Source organism: Periplaneta americana, chromosome 15 (assembly GCF_040183065.1).
Source record: "Periplaneta americana isolate PAMFEO1 chromosome 15, P.americana_PAMFEO1_priV1, whole genome shotgun sequence".
NCBI classification, from domain to species: domain Eukaryota; kingdom Metazoa; phylum Arthropoda; class Insecta; order Blattodea; family Blattidae; genus Periplaneta; species Periplaneta americana.
This window is the reverse complement of record NC_091131.1, coordinates 111,256,611-111,272,875: the sequence shown is the minus strand read 5'-3', so window position 1 is coordinate 111,272,875 and position 16,265 is coordinate 111,256,611. Positions and strand designations below refer to the sequence as shown.

General features: G+C 37.2%; 1 protein-coding gene across 4 annotated transcripts in view; it reads right to left on the bottom strand.

The window, feature by feature from the left end:
* The window catches only part of ed (echinoid), a 927,271-nt gene extending 911,386 nt beyond the window's left edge, over window positions 1-15,885 (bottom strand). For all 4 annotated transcript variants that reach the window (XM_069848005.1, XM_069848002.1, XM_069848004.1 and 1 more), the window contains exon 1: window positions 15,173-15,885. In XM_069848005.1, the coding sequence (XP_069704106.1) occupies window positions 15,173-15,227 (55 nt within the window). In that variant the 5' untranslated portion in view covers window positions 15,228-15,885. The remainder of the gene's footprint in view (window positions 1-15,172) is intronic.
* Between the last annotated feature and the right edge of the window lie 380 nt (window positions 15,886-16,265).

Sequence of the window (16,265 nt, the reverse complement as noted above, 5' to 3'; positions counted from 1 at the left end):
TTTCTTTTTTTACAAAATCGAAGAAAAATTTGAAAAACGAGCATATTTTTAAAATTGCAAAATACAATATAGGCTATTTTGCATTGAAAAATTAGAGAGCTATATTCCAAAGCCTTCGCAAAACTATAGTGTAATGGTAACTAAGTAACAATAAGTGCACTGTAATAGATATATATTTCAGTATAGTTTTATGTTATGAAGAATGGTTTCCCTAGCAAAAAGTTTCTATGTGGGAATTCTAACTTTCAAGATCTAACAACAATAGCTGTAAATACAACAAAAACACGCTCGTGTAAAGAAAAACAGATTCCTTCATACGAACTGTAACTATAAAAAGTGAGAAGGATTTACGAAATCTCTTGGATTATGTGAAACGTATAGATACATTCTTTGTATGCAAATTTTAAGTTAGGCAAGGATGAACGTAAGGGTAAGTAAATAGGCTTACTGCTACAAACAGGACGAGTACACTCTATCCAATAATATTAAACAATAGAACGAGTCGAACTTGGCATAGCCTATTACATAGAAAAAAGAGAGAGATGGGCAGCGCGGTAAATCACGAAACACAAAACACTTACGTTTCCACGGTAGAAGTAACGCCTAAAGCTTTACAATTTTCCTCTCTTATGGGTCGAACATAGGTTTTTCATAACAAAATGTTTATTTTTATTTTTCATACAGTTGTCTTGTAACTCTTTGATTCCGTATTTGTTATATTGTCGAGCAGTGAATTACATTGACATACGTATCAGCTCCAATCAGCAAGATGATTCCCCCACCCACGCCTTTTTTTATTCATTAAGTGATGGAGCCAACCTACGAAATGCAATGATCTGTGTATTTCAATATCAGTTAAGCAACTCCAATTAGACCCTTCTTTAATGATCCATCATTTCTTCCCCCGCTTCATTTAAAAAGACAAAAATGAAGATAAATGGTTCACATTTAAATTCCTCTGCACTTCACATAATGGAAAAGAACAATGTTACTTTTTTCCCCCGAGTTCTGGAGGGGTAATACCGTGCCTTAACGGACCAGTGATTACAAAAGAAACCTGATACACGTTATAACGTTGTCAGAACGCTGGAGTGAAACGACGGTTGCATGACTGGTTCACTCCTTTGACATGTTTGCACATCTTTCTTGGGGGAAGGCCTACGGCAGATAAATAAATGTGTAATGTGATTTCTGGACATTAATAGAATTGTTAGTACGAGACTTGCAAATAATACTGTGGTGAAATTAATAATAAATCTAACTCAACCGGAGCTAATCCAGGCGACGACTTCTCTTTAGAGATACCAGAGATCGGTTCCCGGAAATCCTGAGATCTACAGTAATTTGGTGAAACAAAACGACTGAAAGGCATATTTTCTTCAAGTACTTCAACTTCCCAAATACGTAGCTAGACTCTATAAGTTATGTTTGGTTAAGTGTCTATCACAACGCACATCATGCTAGCAATAGATTAAGACGTATTTTCAGAAAAATTGTTAAGCTGTATACTTCTTACGATTTGATTTCCTGTACAACATGTAACTTATGTAGGAATTACAAAAACAATAACTTTATCATGGTGTTAACGGGGATTGTCATTGAAAATACAACTTTTTCTTTTAAAAAATCATTGCAACCACAGCTTTTAAGCTAAAGGCGTGAAATTTTGTGTGCATAAAGACAAAGAACTGTATTAAATGAAAAAAATATAATGGAATACCTAAGAGTAAGGCATATGCATAAATATTTTATAAATATTTTACAGTTATGTCTTTTCTGTATGAAAGCCGTAACATGAATCCTATTTATGCCATTCATTTGAAATTTTTACTGTATGAAGCTAACACTGCTATAAGATTATTGAACTATAATTAATACCATATGCATATTAGTTTTTTATTTTTAAAATTTTGAACTTAGTGTTGGAAAAATAATTTTTTTCTTCATATAATACGTCTTCCCTATAAATAAAAATGTAAGTATTGAATTATCATTGTAGTTCCAAATGTTCAGCAATATGTAATGATTAATGAACAACTCCTAAAAAAAATCATAGTAACCCTACTCGAATTTATAGTTTTTGAGAAAACTCTTTATATCCCGCAAAAAATGTATATATTCGAAAGAAATGCACTGAAACTTCAACAAAAGGGGCGTGGTGGCAGATGCAGAGTTCAACATTTAAACGTTTTTAATATATTTCCAAGCCTTTTACAAATATAAAATTCATATACAATGTAAATTACACCAAGGTATGTAGATTACGAAAAACATATTTCCAAAAAATTGATTTTTGACACCAAATTCAGGACATCTCCCTTAAATATTTTCAATATAGCCTATCTATATTTGACACTTATAAATTTCTCCCTCCCCCTTATAAAGGTTGCTTGCTAGTGATACAGAGATATCAGTCTAGAATGAAGTATGTTTGTTAATTCAGGATGATGTATCAGGATGGTAAATTATGTAAAACTCTTCTATGAGTAACGATAGTGTCTTTTCATAATAGCAGTTTCCAATTTATCAGGGCATCACGAACTGAATTAATTGAGAATCACGTTCTTATACATTTCTCTATGAACAATTTCGTTGCGTTGCCATATCCTCGACAGCACACAGTTGATGCAAGCATGAATAGGCCTAAATCCAAGCAGGCTACTATATTAAGGTATGAGCACAGTCTAGTATGCACAGTCACGAAACTTGAGTTGTGAGGGAACTAGGAACAATAGACTATGCCAGTACTATTTCGCACTGTCTGTAATGAGGCGATAGTAGCGATCCTAGTGGTTAGCAACTATCTATGGATGCATATTTACTAAGTATTGAGCTTCGTGACTCTATATACTAGACTGTAGTATGACTTAGCACAGTTTCCGATTGATTTATTAAACCATTCTACAATTACTATCATTCTGTACAGATGAATCTTTAATTATAAACTTACACTAGGAGGTTTGGGATAAACGACGCTGCATCAATTACAAGGTTTTAGCGTCGATGTAATTGGTAATATCGAAAAAGATATTCGGCGAGACGAAGCCGAGGATTCGTCATGGGATTACTTGACAGTCTTCTAACAGATGGAGGGAACCTAAAATAATCGAACCAAGGTAATCAGCCCTGAGTGGGATTCGAACCAACGCCCGAGCACAGCTATTATTATTATTATTATTGGCCTATGCCAATTTATAGAGTCACTAATTTAAGGAGTAATCGTTAAATACATGTAGCTTAAATTTATCGGAAGTAGACGTTTGGGTATACCGAAAATATGTATTTCTGAACACACTTAACTGTAGAAGCCTAAAACTCATATTACGTTTCTCTCTTTAAAATATATTCGATGATCGTAAACATCTAGAAGATTCTAGAAATCCCCAAATAATTCAATGTTAAACTGCCAACTACTGTTTGCAAAGCAGCGAATCTCTGTCCACATAGCATACGGCCCGGATTGCCTGCAAATAATGAAAATGTAAAAGTGGCCCCGATTCATATACAATCGCTATGGCAACAGTTAAAATGTAGACGTTACTCACATGTTGATTTTAAAAATCATGGCATCTGTCCTTCGATCTGTAAATGCGTTTCGTTTACTTGTTTATCAAGCTGTAATATTTTGTTGCGCGGACCAGATTCCGAGAGGGAGTATCTAGTCGCCTAGCTACCTTAATGGACGCCCATGTATCATAATCAAGGACCTGGAACCGGTTCGACAGGCTGTTTAAAAATGCAGTTCCCGTCAAGGCGAACTGTAATATACAGCTTTTTTTATTATGTCTGTTTTACTTAAGGCACAAAGAACCAGGAGATCAAATTCTGCAGCCTTAACTTCTACACACTAATATTCTGTCGGATGATGAACCATCAGTTCTGAAATTGTGGTCCGCAATAACTTTATTTAATGCCAATTTTCAACTACACAAGCTAGTCAGATAATACGAGATACTGATACAAAGCTAATATTACTTCTCAAACTGTGGTCTACAAGTAATTATGAACAAACATTTTATTATTTTCATCATCATCATCATCATCGACGTCGATGTCGTCATCAAATAGGCCTATACTGAGTTTATTGGCTCGATTCAGGTCTTGTGAAGATCCAAACTCATGAACTAACTTCTTTCTCGCTTTGTCCAACAGCGCAAAATTGGTGATGACAAGATATTTTCTTGACACATGAGGCATAGAATTACCTAACATTCGCTTTATAGCTGAGGACAACTTTGGGAAGAAATCTCATTACGCCGTTAGTCTAAAAAAATATTAATGTCCAAGTCTTGAGATGAAATTGTTCACTATCTACAAAAACGCTTTTGCTCTTCAGGTGACGAAAACAAACTCAAATTATCATCATCATCATCATCATCATCATCATCATTCCGAGGTAATTACTATACATAAATACATAATCACTACTTCTTGACAACTTTGGTCGCCCTGGGTGGCGCAGGCATTCTGTAACAGAGGTTCAGGTTCGATCCCGGTCCAAGTCGATGGCATTTAAATGTGCTTAAATGCGACAGGCTCATGTCAGTAGATTTACTGGCATGTAAAAGAATTCCTGCGGGACAAAATTCCGACACACCGACGACGCTGATATAACCTCGACAGTTGCGGGCGTCGTTAAATAAAACAATTTTTTATAACTTCGCCGCTTTCTCAGCAACTTAAGTAGTGAAATAATTTAAAAATAAATATCTTTTAGCCATTGACATGTTTGTAATATTATTTTTAAAACACTTGACAAAAATTCCTCAAGAACTTCACCGACGAGTTTAAATTTGGTCCATTATCTACGTTATCATCTGTGTGTCGTGGTCGCCGCTGGATCTGAAGTTCGCGATTTCAAATCCGTCTAGGGTGATTGATTTTAAGGGCGATAAAATCCTTGGCTTCCCCCCGAGAAGTAAAGCAGTAGGTCCCATGTCGTAAATTTACGGTATGTAGAAGAACCGGCCCTGATAGAGGGATCCAGGTAAAATTTATCGCCCATTTCTCGTCCACATTGAATTTCGACACTCAATAACCTGTGCAGTTTAAAGTATTAAAAAAATACTGTAATAATAATTATCCACAAAAGAATGAAAATCACTCAATGATGTAGGCCTAAGAAGTACGTGGAATAATGGGTCAAACACGATAGAAAAAAAAACAGTAGACAACAGAGAACATCACATTAACATCGCACACGCATGATCTAGGGAGCTTTGGAAGCGTCGAATGAGGTTTCCACGCTGTGTTAAAACCGAGTCTTAAATGTAGCGTACACAACGATCCGTAGAAATAATTACTAGCCAATATTGTTACCCATCTATGCATTTTCATGCTCATTACATTACGAAATTCATAGTTAAAACGAAATTGTGTTAATTAATTTATATACCAGACTATTAAAAACATGCTTTTCATTGATAAATTACAATTTGTTTGAACACTAACAGAGCGAAAACATCTGAAAATCTGCACTTTGAATTATATGTGATTTAATACGAAATCTATTTCCATGGCAACCAGATGGACAATTCCTGCTGCGGTTGACTTCGGTCCATCTGTTTACTGGAACATAATCTGATCACAGGGTTCACAGGCGCCTCATTAAAACGGTATAAAGTGTAACTAAATTACATTAAACGTCATAAAAAAACTGCTATCGACTCAACCGAGTCTGAGTCGGTAAATAAAGTTCACGGCGTGTAATAGAAATCATATCAGAAATTTTATTCAGACAGCCTTTCAACGTCTGATAATTGAGAATATTCCGGGTTTGTACGAAAGAGGGTTGGGGAGACCAAGTGTACCATACTTACATGACATTTGTTTGTATAGATTCTTTCATGATACTCCCGTTTCCTCTACCATCATTACACCAATCTTCACAATTCACTAGTCTACACTTATTTTGTACAAAAAAAATTACGACAAACTACAGTACTGTATTATTTTTCCTGGAGACAAACACTATGCGAAATTACTACGGCAAGCGTTTAACGGAGCACGTACCCACCGAGTCTCAGAAGTTGGTACAGAGTCCTGAACTTCCAGATGTGACAGAAAACAGAGTTCTTTATTAACAATGTGGTTGCAATATATGCTGGAGGCTAGCTTTCAAATCCTGGGAAATACAAGTTGAATTTGTAATAGATGGTTTCGGTTGCAACAACAGTCAGGATATTTCGTTCACTATCATGTATAACACGGATATTGAAAACAAAAAATAACTTCACTATCTTCCTAACAAGAACACACGTTTCTGAGTTAAGTATATAAAATGGGAATTGTTGCTATATCGAAGTCTGTAGTCATGATGGACACTTGCAGTTAAAGGGGAACAACGGAACGAGGTGAAGAAGGTAAAAAAAAAAACAAAAGGAGGGAGGGAGGGAAAGTAGAACAAGAATAAGGGACAAGAGCCAGTGGAGGTTTTAGTGGGTGTGCCCACGCCCACCCAAAATTAAACTATGAAACAGACTAAATAATGATATTTACATAATGTTGTGTTCGTGACAGAATGAGAGTTGAATTGTAGGTGGAAGATGTTTTAATTTTGAGCAGAGACCAATGAAAATATTTATTCTACAACCGTCACAGTTCGCCGTTATGGCTCTGTGGATAGCGCGAACGGTTTCCAACTAAGCGGTCCTTGGTTCGATTCCCAGAATGGGCGGAAATTATCTCCATTCCACGGAACTGGGTGAATGTTTCCATCCTTTGGCGTCTCCGCGATGGTCTTGCACTGTGCTGACCACAAGTTCAGAGAGGTTCATCGTACAAGAGAGCCTAACGTTAGTTCGAGAAAAGGCCAAAGTATCTAGATCTAGATAATGATGTAGGTAACACCTCAAGGAGAAGAACAAGAAGAAACGTCACTGATAAAAAGGGGAGGAAAATAACATTGCGAAACAGAGGAGAGAAGATAGGCCTACTGGACAAAAATAACCGGAGAAGAAAAGAAAATGAACAAGAGTACGAAGTAAAAGAGAGAGCAGGAAAGAAGAAAGAGGTGAATGAAAACAAATAGACAAAGGAATACGATATCAAGAATATGGGAAGGAGCGAAGAACGGCGAATGAATAAACAAAACGAATATTTATTTATTTACTTGGTTATTTAACGACACTGTATCAACTACGAGGTTATTTAGCGTTGATGAAATTGGTGATAGTGAGATGATATTTGGCGAGATGAGTTCGAGGATTCGCCATAGATTACCTGACATTTGCCTTACGATTGGGGAAAACCAGGTAATCAGCCCAAGCGGGAATCGATCCCGCGCCCGAGCGCAACTACGGATCGGCAGGCAAGCGCCTTAACCGATAGAGCTACGCCGGTGGCACAAAACGAAGATGAGAATAAAAATACGAAGCGGAAGCAAAGTATAAGAACAAGAAGAACAGAAAAGAAAGGAAGGCGAGAAATAGAAAATTCCTTCTCCAACGTCAGTGTCCTAATCCATCCCAAAGTCGTCACAATTTGTGCCGGCGCGCGCGGTGGATCGACTTCTGAAGTGTTGCTCCCACGTTGTGTGCTTATGAGTCGATAAGAGCCATCTTTGAAGTTCTCCCGCAGCTTACACTCGAAAGTGTCATGGAATTCTTTTTCTTTGTCGGAATCTAACTATGGTTATTATCAATCCTCTCCGTCATGGTCTACATTTGAGTAGGAGGATGCTACAGTTTGCAACATCCGTTTTACGAATATACTCCGCTCCGCATGGAGACATTTGGTACAACGTCTTACACCAGATTTATGCTAAAGTGAGCCGCGAAATGGATGTTTGTATTATGCGACGAAACTTCGTAACATAGAATGTGTGTGTGACTAATGCCTACCCACTTCACTTGCGTGATTCGGGTTTACATAGAATGTAATAAACTGGAAATTTCTACATAGATTTTCATGAGAGGAGACCGAAAGCAAACAGAAATGAAGTAGTAAAATCGTATTTAGATTGTAATTGATAAGTCACACAAGCAAACGTTATGATGGGGGCAGATAAATTTATTTATTTTTCCACCATGTTATTAGTATCAAAAGAAGTGTTTATACAAATTTTGGTCACTCGACCGCAATTACGAGGTCATCCAGAAAATGATTTTCCTGGGACCGTTTATAGAAAAAAAGCACAATTACATGGAAACATTTATTGAAACAGGTACAGCAATTGTTGCGCTGTTTGTCAACATATCCCCCACTGGAATTGAGACATTTGCCATACCATAGGATCAACTTTTGTGTCGTAGAAGTCAGCAGCCTCAGACCGGAACCAGCGTTTGACTACGTGTGCACCCCTCTCTGTCGATTCCATGATATGAGAAATGTCTCAATTCCGATGGAAAATATGTTGAAAAATAGCTCAACAAATGCTGTGTCTGTTCCAATAAATTTGTCCAATGAAATTATGTTTTCTTTCTGTTAACTGCCCCTGGCGAACTTGTTTTTGACGGCCCTCGTAATTGCGGTCGAGTGGCCAAAATTTGTATAAATACCTCTTTTGACATTATTAGCATGGTGGAAGAAAAAAAAATTAACTTTTTTTATCTGCCCCCATCAGAATGTTTGCTTGTCAGATGACAATATTCAAGAAACTGCAGAAAAGAAAAATTGCTTTTTTTTACTTGGTTATTTAACGACGTTGTATCAACTGTGAATTATTTAGCATCGATGTGATTGATGATAGCGAGATGATATTTGGCGAGATGAGGCCGAGGATTCGCCATAGATTACCTGACATTTTCCTTACGGTTCGGGAAAACTTTGTAAAAAAATCCCAACCAGGTAATCAGCCAAGTGGGAATCGAACCGCGTCCGAGCGCAACTTCGGATCTGCAGGCAACCACCTTAGCCGACCGAGCAACGCCGGTGGCTCAACTAGTTATGCATCTGCAGTTAGATATTAGCAGATTCGTAATTTTTTTTTTTTTACAATCGTTCACTTATTTATAACTCCCCTTAAACGAATTCATCTTCTAATTTTAGCAAAGGCCCTAGTTAGTCTAAGTAATACTTAGTCTAAATGAAGTTCTAGACTAAAAGCTTTGTTTTGTGTGTATTTTAAATCTGAGAAATAGATAAATAAACGAATTACTACTCGAATACCAAATCCTAACCCAACACAATTGAGGATACTTTATTCATTGCTAGGAACTAGGCCTGTAATAATCTGAAATATTCTCTAGTCAGTAACACTGTAGGCAAATGCCTTCAGGTAAACTCATAAAAAAGCGTCATGAATAAAGATACGTGCGCAACATTTTATTGCTGTTTTTTTCTGTTAGCAGACGCGAATGTGACAGAAATTCCAACGCAATACATATTTTAAAATGGTAACCTTCCAAATCAAATCCAATCCTTCCAACAATCCGGAATGTGCCAAATATCATCGCCTTGATTATCCAAAACGGAAAAAAAAAAAAAAAAAAAGAGAGAGAGAGAGAGAAATCGACATGTCATGCGGACTATAAGAATCGTTAACATAAAAGTGGTAGTCCTCAGTAAATGGTCAGACTATTAGGTACATTACGCTGTCTCCCTCTTTTCGCTCTACAAACTACACGCACCGTCTTCCTTCGCTACCACAAATACAAAATGGGCAAAAAGTTACTACCCATTGTTCTGAATCATTTTTCAAATTACTTTCCTCCTGTGTTGATACATCGCAGACTAATCATACTTTTCTACAATGTCTGACACGAAATCTCTTTCTTCAAAAGCCTTTCCAATGAATGTTTTCAAGTCCTGAACTGTTGTTGAAATGGGTAGTGAATTTTTTTAGCCAACCTTATGTAGTAAAATTTTCTATACAACCTATATACAATATTGGGACCACCATAAAACATAAAATAACGTATGGAATGACATTTACGGGCGGCACTATGGGCCAGCACTGCGACCTGTTACGATCTATTGCGCTAATCCTCAATCTAGGCGCATTCCAAAACCCACACCGGATAACCACAATAAGGTTCGCTGCGTCCCTAGTTTCGAGCAGGCCACCCCCCACCGTGTGTCGCCAGCCGGCGATCGGGGAATGCTACGGAATGATGACGAAATGGAGACGGAATGTTGTAGATGCCTAATATGGGGAAAATCTGGAGAACCCCGAGAAAAAACCCAAACTGCGATCTTGTCCACCACAAGTGTCAGACCTGACCGGGACTCGAACACGAGCCGCCTGCGTGACAGGCCGGAGGTCTGACCACTGATCTATCGCAAGGGTTTAAAATACTGCCATAACTAAGATCTTTGTTGTTAAAATCACTGTCAATCATTACGGTTCAATAAGTGGAGATGATGATGATGATGACAATAATAATAATAATAATAATAATAATAATAATAATAATAATAATAATAATGATAATAATATCATTAAAACAGGAGATTCGTCGAGTCCTTAAAATTATGTAAGCGTACCTAAAACTAGAATTCTGTAGTAAATGAAATAAATATAATTTCAATGAAACTAGACCGTGGCGCACGCAACATCAAAGGCATGTTTCAACACAGCTTTAAAACTGCAGTTCGAATCTCGACTACGGCTGGAAAGTTTGTACTACGAGTGTCCCATATACTTTTACATGAAGTCCACCATCGAACTAACTACACGCACGCGAGTCCTAGCGTGTGTAGAACTAGTCATGTACAGAAAAAGTCAACATAAAGGCTGGAAGCGCGATGGAGTAATGATATTATGGTAGTAGTAAGTGGCGACAGTAACTAGCTAGTTTTAAAAAATAATAAAGAGAATAGTTCAGAATCACAATGTGCATAATATAAGATAGTACACCGCTGTGGCTATGTAGATAGCCGTTCGATTCCCGGTGTGGACAACGCAAGAAATTTATCTTCCGTCCACGGGATTGGATGTTCATCCGTTATCTTGTTATTGTTCTGTGATATTTCTGCGGTGGCCTTGCGTTATGCCGATCCAATGACCAGGAAGACCCGCATTAACGCATTTGTGAGATGTCTAGTCTAGTGTACGATCAAAAGAATCTCTCCACTACCCATAGTGGTGTGTAGGCTAAGTTGGATAAAATGGGAGGTTAAGCAGAATAAGAAAGAAAGTAAGAAGTATAGCAATAATAAGTAGTTGTAGTTGTAGTGGTAGTGGTAATGGTAGTAGCAACCGTATAGTCCGGCAACAAGCATTTTAAAGTGCAAAGAATCATACATGTCATACTGGAGTGGGTGTTAAATCATTTGTCATGAAACTCTTGAAGAATAAGGTTCTGCTCCTGTGAAATACGGTTTACTCTAAATAGTGTAATATAACATTGTTGTATTCGTACAACGTTAGCGTATTTCAGATCAATCTTAAAGTCTTTATCACGCACCTAGTTATCAGTGAGTGGGTATGGAACAATGACGTCATGCGCTAAGCAGAAACGGAAGCGCTATGTTTGGTCAGTTGTCACCCTGTAGTAGTAGTAGTAGTAGTAGTAGTAGTAGAGGTATCCTGCAAACAAAACTCAGCTCGGACTACTCGCGGCGCGCATGCTATACCCCTCTTACTCCCCTACAGTAGGCTTGAGAAAATGTTTGAAACGGGAGCATACGTCTCTACGCGAGATAGTCACGCCCCCTGGTTTCTGCGCATCGAGTTTTCCTTGTTGGATGCCTATAGTAGTAATATTTTATATCAACTGCAGAGGTTATTCCATGTTCAAATTCAACATGGGCAAGAAATTGCCGACAAATTTTGACTGCAGCTATCAAGAGTTCATTACATGACTTAAATTTAAGACGCGGTATCCATAGTTTTGTTTGTTACTCATGATATGAAAAACAGGACATGAAGCGGCAAAGGGAAGCATGTTAGTGATATGAATGCTTACATTATGTGATTTTTTTAGTTATTTAACGACGCTGTATCAACTGCTAGGTTATTTAGCGTCGATGAGATTGGTGATAGCGAGATGATATTTGGCGAGATAAGGCCGAGGATTCGCCATAGATTACCTTGAATTCACATTACAGTTGAGGAAAACCTCGGAAAAAAACCCAAACAGGTAATCAGCCCAAGTGGGGATCGAACCCGCGCCCGCACGCAACTTCAGACCGGCAGACAAGCGCCTTAACCGACTGATATTATTGATTAAATGTATGCAGACTTCAACAGTTGCTGGCGATCTCTCTTCTGCTTGGGAGTGAGGAGTTAAGCTATTAATTACAAATCGTACTAGATTAAGTAATTTATTAGGCCTAATGGTTATTTTATTAAAATAATTACATAGTACCGGTATCGTTTAATTTCCATACGCACATTGCTACTAAATTTTTTTTCGACATGATAACTAGACTATTGGAATGTTCATCTGAGTGATGTTTATTATAATCAGCAGCCACAATCAAGGTCACATATTTTCTTGGCTTGTCTTCTCCTGAGTAACCAAAATACTACCGGAGAACCTTTGTTAAGGATTTTCTCTATTTTAAAATCTATTGTCTTCGGCTGGATTTGAACCCGCGAACCTCGTATCCAATAGCTAAATGGTCACCAGCAGCACCGAGGACGACAACAAAGGTAATAATGGTGATAATGACTGATAATTTTAGTATTACTTAATAGTAGGCCTAGTTAATAGTACAGAAGTAACAGTTGTGAAAGTAATAGCAGCGGGCCTAGTTGTAGCAGTAGTAATGACTGTATTACGGTGTTGGTGATAGTAGTGCCAGTAGTTGTAGCTGCAGTTGTAATTGTGAGGGTAGTAAATTAATTCCAAACTTTACGCCTAATTTATTACTGCGAGACAGCCGTAGCATATAACAGCTCCTACGGCATACAGCATACTCGCCATCTATCAGGCACTTTGAGCTCAACACAGTTTGCAGCAACAAGAGGAAAGAGAGGCCTGAGAAGCTACCCACAATGAACGTTTTGAGAAATAATGTAGGCCTACGTAACTAATATGGGATTATTTCACCGGAGAAGTTAAAACAGTGGATTTCAACATATCAAGTTTTCATTTCTGCAAGTCTCTCCAACAATCCGTTCAATATCGCAGTGATAAGAAGTCAATATCGAATGATACGGCAAATCACACGTTTGCTTTAGGAAATTATTCGTCAGATACAGGCTACATGGCTATTTAAAGAATTCCTTGAATACTAAAGATGAAAATACTGTACATCTCTATTCTGTATTTCCGTATCAAAGGCGATATTTTGACTGGTTTTCTTGCAATACTCCTCCTTCTACACTAATCTTACCATCAACTTCTAATTATCGTTTCTCTGCCACATCATTGAAGTATCCGCCCTTTCCAGTCATCAGAAAATATATCGTCATAGCATAGACTAAAATAGGCCTACAGTACCTACACGTAGGTATTTCAGCGCACTTCTTTCTTCGGGTTATCATGCTTGGAATCAAACTAAGTGTGAAACGCTTTTGTAGATTTGTTGGCATTAATCACTAGCGTCATTTTTTAAATGTAAGCTATTTATTAACGGGGCAGATCCAGCTTAACTGGTTCATGAAACAGATTTTTTTTTTGTTTTGTCCAAGGCGATCTCTTCGGTGAGAGTCCGTCGTGTAATATAGTAAGAATACACTTCTAAACCACGAAACGCAAGAAAAATGTTGAAAACCGGAGAAGAAATGATTTGCGGTTAAGGACAACGGAACTTTATTTTTTGTATAACATGCAGATAAGTAGGCCTAGGCCCCCCCTTTTTTTTTTTTGCTTAAGTTCAAATATTTGATCTAAATACTCTTAGAAATTTATCCATAATCATTACGTTGCCTAAAATGCATTCTTTACCGGTAATTAAATGCACATCAGAAAATTAAAGAAAACCATTTAAACTGTAATCGGTAAAATTGACACCAGGTAACAAATTAAGTTTCATCTCATTAGAGTCTCGTATACTGTAGCCTATGGTACAAACTTCGGGAAAAAAATAAATTCTCACATCGAAAGCATTTACGATTTCTCACAAATGCGATTATAAAGGTAAGATGACTTTAAAGCTATGTCAACAATTAAATTTCCGGCTTTGCATAAATACCTCAATACTCATATCATAAATGTATATTAGGCTTAAGTACAACCATCTTGTGACGCATATACGACATTCATGATGAATGATTCATCCATTATTATTGCGCTTATGTGAAGTCATTTGTCTCCCTCAGTTTCCGTCGATTTCAGCAGTTCATCGAAGTTGCTTCTGAAGTCTTTGGACCGGGAAAATTTATTTGAATGCAGAAGATAATTTCTTGAATTTGTGCCACAAATATTATAACTTACATTGTCGACTGGTTCTCAACAAAGAATGCATGTAATCCCTGGACCAAATATTCCAAATACATAATTACCGAACGTCGCAAGTATTAAGTGACGATTCTCGGAAAAGAAAACATGCGACTAGGGCCGCTCAATCAAAAAACAATCTTCATTTGTCGCCGAGTGCATAAGCATAGCCTAGTAGAACGAGAAATGTACATGACAATATAGGCCTAGTCTCTGTTAAATTACAAGGTAATGAAATTAACTTATTATTTTGTGGTTCTACCGCAGGTATTAATTGTTGTTGTTTAGCTGTATAAGAATCGTAGTTTTAAATCAGGCCATCTGTTATTACTAAAATCCATGTGGGAATTGCTTCACTCTGTCCATAAAATAAATGTCTTCAAAATAGGCTGTTATACCGGACATACAATTTGCAAATTAAACTTTTAATGGCGATCAACAAAGTGGGGAAAGGGAATGGTGAATTTGTTAACGATTAACCACTAAATTAGTTGTGTAACTACAAAACACGAAACACATCCAGAATGACATGTTGGTTTGCATTCCTGGGTCGCATTTAGGCATAAATAGCCTAGATTCAATTTACATTAACAATATGTGGTAACTTTTAATAAATAGAATTCACATTACGGTAACACCATATAAGCATGTTCTTGAATTATTTAAATGCATTGTTGTTACCAACAGTTTAAACGGCACATTTAAATTTTAAATGGAACAAAGCCCACGCAACAATAATGAGTATAATTATTATTTATGATTAAAATGCAATTATCTGTTACTTATAATATTAAAAATGGCACAAAGGGAATCTATAAGAGCCTAAAACGCATTACCTGGCCCAATTTACGTCAATAACGGTGAAATCTCAACAAAATAATTATTAAATTAATTAAACTCACCTAAATTGAGGATGAGTACGATGCAGAATATTCCAAAATGCTGTCTTAAATTCATTCTGTCCTCTGGTATAAATTGAAAATCTCTTCTATAAATGTAAGCTAGAAATGTAAACGGATGTACATTTAGCTAATGGAGAGAAGCCACTAAAATCCACATGTTTACTGAATCCTTATTGATGCACTTCCTAGCAGAGAAAGGATTAGTGTATAAAAAATAACGTGAGTTGGTTTTCGATGTAGACACAAATCAAAACCATCCACTAAACACATAAACAGAAGCAGTAGTTGCTTTCTATTATGAAAAACTCTATTTGTTTGGTTAGTCACCACACACAAAACACCAAAAAAATTTCGTTCCACAGATGCTAAACCATATGCTGTTGTAACCTTCAAAATGTTACAGCCGTTGAATGTAGCCGTATGTCACTCTTTTACACACGCAATAAAAAACACTACACGTTCACACACCTTTCAGTAATCCAACCTCAACTTTATTTCATCTTCGTTCATTTTAAATCCATGTTAGTCACACATTTCATTAATTATCACTTCTATCCACACGTCATAAGCTAATAAATAAATAATATAAATAGTATTTGTTGTGCTGTTCAGTACTTGCGGCTGTTTGAAACAGCCGCTGTTGAAGTTTTAAAAGCTACGATCGCAGCCTGCGCTGTACGGACGTAACAAACGCACAACAGTTCCCGACAGAGGAGTTCTGACGAATGAGGTCCACAGTCGAGCGAAGCCAACTCCGCTCGTTCGAAAACCAGTCCCGCCATCTAGGATCGCTAGCCAGCCACTCAACAACGTGCAAGAGACGGTGAACTTCAAGGCGAGTTTCTTATTGTCAGATAACTTGTAACCAATGGTAACAGAAAGTTCTCTCTGTGAAGCTCGTAAGAAACCCGCCAAAAAGTTGTAGAGAAATAATTATGAGCATCATTGTTGTAAGAACTATACCTTTGTATTTGAAAAGATTTTAATCACAACTTTGTGCCTTGTTGAAAAAAAAACGCCCATTTATGTGCAGTATGCGGCCAGGTAGCTCAGTTGGTAGATTGATTTTTCCAGTTGCCAAAACTTACAGAAC